General features: G+C 38.4%; 1 protein-coding gene across 1 annotated transcript; it reads right to left on the bottom strand.

Moving 5' to 3' along the window:
* Positions 1 to 1284: 1284 nt before the first annotated feature.
* On the bottom strand, positions 1285 to 4994 carry clec3a (C-type lectin domain family 3, member A). The gene is made up of 3 exons (XM_036534515.1): positions 4886 to 4994; positions 4433 to 4516; positions 1285 to 1682 (listed from the first exon to the last, which is right to left on the bottom strand). The coding sequence occupies exons 1-3, from the start codon at positions 4992 to 4994 to the stop codon at positions 1285 to 1287; spliced, it is 591 nt and encodes a 196-aa protein (XP_036390408.1).
* Positions 4995 to 5276: the final 282 nt, after the last annotated feature.

The raw sequence follows: 5276 nt of genomic DNA on the forward strand, positions 1-5276 counted from the left end.
CTTTTTCTAGATGGAGAGTTGGGAAATCAGAAACAGAGAAGTTAGGAGTGTGGGAATAGAGATAAGGATGAGAACTGCTCATTAAAAGAGCTACACAGCATTTGAATTTGATCCAGTGTGTTTCCTTTAAGCTTCCAAAAATGTGTATGCCACACTTTCCGCTTACTTTCAGCAATGAAAACACTTGTTGATGTGGTGTACAACTGCAAATCTAAAGATACAAATAACTGCATATGCATTTGGCATTTACAGCAAATTGGTATATAGCTAACCAGGAGCCACTTATGTCGTGCATACATAACCAGTTCTCTTGGGAGTTCATTCAGTAAGAAACGTAAAAGTAATGTCTTATTAAGGAAATGAGCATCATAAGGACACATAAAATGAGAAATCATTGCTCTATTAGATTGTGTAGTGGCAAAAAGTGGTACATTTGATCATGAATTAGAAAACTGTCATAATCTGTGTTGACTATCCATGACATCACCATTTTCCATTCATTTCATCCAAAAGGTATAAACGAGACATTTATGCCAAAAGGAATGAATCCTTTAAATTGTTGGTTGCCATCCCAGTATATGTCAACTTAAAAGCAATTCATTTCACCTCACCTGTAATATCTGTATGCCTTTGTGCTATTATATTTCTAAGAGTAATGTAGAGTATGCATGGAAAACATAATCGCAAAGATATCAGGTAAACCTATTGCAGATACTGTATTGTGAACGATTATAAAAACAGCAAGCAGTTGATATAATCACAAAGCATTGTTGTGAGTCTGATTAAATCCTCCTGCTGTGCAAGGAGCAATTGAGGGCCACACTTCATCAAATACAAAGAATGAGTGAGGGTGGGGGTGGTGGGAAAAAAACACCACACAAAGGCCATAGAGATGATCTAGGCCCCTATTCATAGTATATACATCACTGCCCATGTTCTGTTTAGAAGATGTTGGGAATTATATGACATGCATGTGGCACCATGCACAAATCAGTTTACTAATGGTTGCATGAGCAGAGGAATGATCTGGATAGCAATCATTGTCATAAGGGAATTTGGTTATTTCCTCATCAGGATAACATGGAAATATAAGATGAGAGGAAGTCATAATGACTGGCTGACCATATATCCATATAAATCACCAGACCATATATACATCTTTTAGTGGAGGTATGACAATTCAAAACACTGTATTGACTTCACGTATTTGTTCAAATCTGTTTAATGGCCAGCATAAACAATCTGGGTACCGGCAGCCGATTCATCACTGTGCCAACACGGCAGTTAGGGAATGAGGTATTCACAAATGTACTTTTTCAGACTGCGGCAAACCTCATCATGCCACTTGCCCTGCGAGGCCAGGGAGAGGGTGACACAACTCTCCCGCTTGCCCCCTGTGGGCTGCTTCTTGGAGCGGTCCCAGTTGAAGTAGGTGATCGGCATGCTGTTGACATCTACATACTGGCCCTCCTTCACAATGTCCGTCACCCCAATCCAGAAATCCTTAGAGCCTGGAGAGGTCCTCTGGGCGTAGTCTCTCAGGTCATTGTTTTCGTTCAGGTCCCGGGGGGTGGCCAGGGTACCACCCTGTGCAATGCAATCCTCATTGGCCTCATGGTAATGCTTCAGCTCCTCAACAGCCAGGTAGCATTTCTTGTGGGCCTTGATGCCACGAAGGCAAACTGAAAACAGAACAACACACTGACATCTGCTTCTCTGCTCTTCCTGACACTGATAAGCACCCTTTCATCATGCAATTCTAGCACAGAGTATGATACATTCATAATTCTGGGCAGAAGTAGTAGAAACAAGCAAACAAGGAACCAACTGAACTTATTTTGAGAAGCAAAGGGCAATTTATTAATATATTACATTGCAAATTGAATTGCATTGAATATTTCCCTTGATTTGTTCTGAAGGGCACCAACTGAAGCTCAACTAGCCATTTATTTTGTTTTTGTTCATACTTTATATATATATATATATATATATATATATATATATATATATATATATTTTTTTTTTTTTTTTTCGAAAATACTCAATGAGTGAAGCAAGTACATCTATTTAAATACCTCTCCAAACATTTGCTGGAGTTTAAACAAGCAAAGCATTTTTACTGTGTCAATGTGCCCTAAACCAAGTTTCCAGAGGAATATATAGACACTCTTTCAGCAGGTGATGACCTAGACAGAAGCACTTTGTATGAGACTTATAAATCAAGCTACAAAATGTTCTTTTTCAGCATTTTTTCTACCAGGAAAAACAACCTGCAACATTAACTTCAATGTAGAAACTTCCAATTAATTCAGAAGGATATTGTGTCTGTGTCTGCATGTGCTCTTACTGTAGCTAACCACCAATAAACAAAATACAGAACATCTTGTATTTCCCTGGAATTTTTTAATTTTTTAATATTATCATTCCTTCCTGAAAAAGTGTGTGCTATTGAATAACTTTATACGGTAGATACAGTCTGTGCCTTTCTATTAGGGCTGTTTTGAGTTAACTTAGTAGATAGTTCTCTGGTGCAAAATGGCTGCCTAGCATCATCCAGATGGTGCTGCACATTGAGTGTGGATGAAATGAATTATCCTGCAAAGTGCTTTTGGATTCTTAGACAAAGGGTGCTGTAAAAAGTCAGTATCATGGCTATAACATTCACTCCAGTCCATGATTCATAATCAATAAATGCTCCTGTAAGACTTCTGTTGAGCTTTTCTTCAAAGTTGCTGCTGACCTCTGCTGGTGAAACATGACCTGTGATGCTGACTGGAACCCACCTGATGTCAAAGAGTGCTGCTTGTTTTTGTACTGAACTGTGGAATCCTGTAGGTATGACTAAGCTATGAGTCATAAAATGGCATAGCTTTTTTCAAGTACACTACAAACGTCACATAGCACTGCCAGCTTGACGTCAGACAATCACAGTATTGTTTCTGTGCAGTCCAGGGAATAGGTATTTTTAGTTTTTCTTAGGCAATTCTTTCAAAACCCTACTTATTAGTTGCACAGAATACATTAGTTGACCATGTGTCCACATATAACAGAGCAGGGACAATCTGTTACAGAAATCCCAGTGATTCTCTTTGGTCTTTATTTCAATATAAAAGGCAATATATCAGTGTCCTTCCCATCCAGGCGATCAGTGAATCTGTGCCCAGAGAGCAGAATCAAGCAAAACGGACAGAAAACAAGGGCAGAACCAAAAAAACATATAATGAATTTTTCTAAAAAAAAAAAAAAAATGTTTAAAGGTTTCCTTTTGGTTGATGTTGGTTTTTTTGTGTTCCAAGAAAATGTCACAATTATAGAGGGAACCACCTTACAATCTTTTCCTGACATGTGTAAAACCGCCTATAACTTTGTTAAGAGAAATATGTGTTCATTTAAGTATAAAGTAGCAGGCCTTCTGCCCTGAAGCCTTTCATGTCTCTCAATAAGATGTTATACAAAACACACCTGCGTAAAAACTGCATAAGACATCTACTTGTCAGCCAATTTGTAATTGCCCTGACATTACAAGTATCTTGAATATTTTTTTTTTTATATCAGCAGCTTTATGCTTAAATTGTGTGTGAGAATAGCTACAAATTATGAGTCAGTTTTTTGGGTAAACTTTGCAAAATAGAGCATTATGTTTTTATATTTTGGGGGTTGTCTGGAGTGGCAGGTCCTCTCCATATTATCATATTATCTCTTAAAGTAACAAAAGTTTAGACAATATAATGTGTGTTGTCTTTCTCTATAGCATTTGTGCATTTTTCTACATACTGTGTTTCATGTATATGCAAATGGTGATGCAAAGAACAATAGACATGGAACGTATTTAAGAAAGTGGAAGTAAGTATTTACTTTTCTCTAACTGGTTAAGACCTTTAGTTGGTGTCTGCAAAAAAGAAACAAGGAGAAAAAAGAGTGGCTCTGTTTGTTATTAATTGGTGAAAAAATATGTTTCTACTTCCTGGCTTTGCATGCTTGGAACTGATCTGTGACAAGTAGGCAGTTGAAAAAAAAAGTGGTCACACTGCATCGGTAGGTTTCAGATCTGCTCTTCTGCATGAAGCCTAAGGGCTGCAAGCAGTCTGTCACAGCAGAAAAATAGTAGGAAAAGACTTTTTAAAATGAACTATGCCCAGGTTCCTCTAATTCAGCAGGATCACCTGCTTCGTGTTAATTCTGTATACATATATGTATTATAAAATGAACATAGTCCACTTACGGTGCACTCAACAGAAATATAACTTTCTCTGTGGATTCTGTCAAAAGTACATAACATTCCCACACCACATATGAAGCAGTGTAATAGACTGACGTGGCACTGTTACTCTATATTTTCTCCTTCTCAAAAAGTCTGCTACTCTCCAAAACCTCTGCTAGCTTGTTAGTCACTGGTGCTGTGCATATAAGGACGATGTTAACTTCAGCTCACCTGTCTGCAGTGCCTGCATTTCTTTCAGAGAGTTCACCTCCAGCCACAGCTTGGCTATCTGGGTCTTCACATCATCCTCATCTGCTGCTGCATCTCAATTAAAAAATGAACAAACAGGCATGCAGAAGGTCAGCAAGTAAAACAATCCCTCAAGAGAAAGCAAGAAAAATTCACCAAAAAAGTACCAAGATTTATTCTCAGAGACATTAGCCACAGTTTAAGATACATTTATCAATTAACTGTCTTTTTATCATTTACCTACATTTATCATTTACCTATCTTTAACTGGATCTTGAAAGTAATTTGTTATTTTGCAGAAAAAAGAACCCCAGGAAATGCAGTTGGTTGAATTTACCAAACATTCTAAATGCTTCTGACCAAACCCTTTCCCTGTAGTTTTCCCCCTTACTCTAGGTGACTTTATGAATAGGTCCTGTCTGCAGCACATATTACCTGTCTGCCTGGTGGGCTCTGCCTTCCTGGTGCGGGAGGGCCGGCCACTCCCATGGTGTAGCAAACCAAAAGAAAGGACCAGGAGAAACACAATTCCAGGACGTACCATGCCTGCTGCAAACATCGGAACACACTTTGTATCACTGAAAGTTTTCAAATGCTGTCTGGACAGCTCACTAAATATGGTTTGACTTTCTCTGTGCAGGGATTCTGTCCCATTGGCCTGTTTTGTGTAATTTTCTCTTTTTTTTTTTTTGAACTTCAGGAGGGATTCAAATATCCAGGGTGGACAGGTCACAAAGAGTCCCCTGTTTTTGCCAATTCATAAATATTTACCTGAGCCTGCATGCAGCTCATTTAGCTAGCAGCTTTTCTACCCATTACACAGCCA

The sequence above is a fragment of the Megalops cyprinoides genome, chromosome 8 (genome assembly GCF_013368585.1).
Source record: "Megalops cyprinoides isolate fMegCyp1 chromosome 8, fMegCyp1.pri, whole genome shotgun sequence".
NCBI lineage: Eukaryota > Metazoa > Chordata > Actinopteri > Elopiformes > Megalopidae > Megalops > Megalops cyprinoides.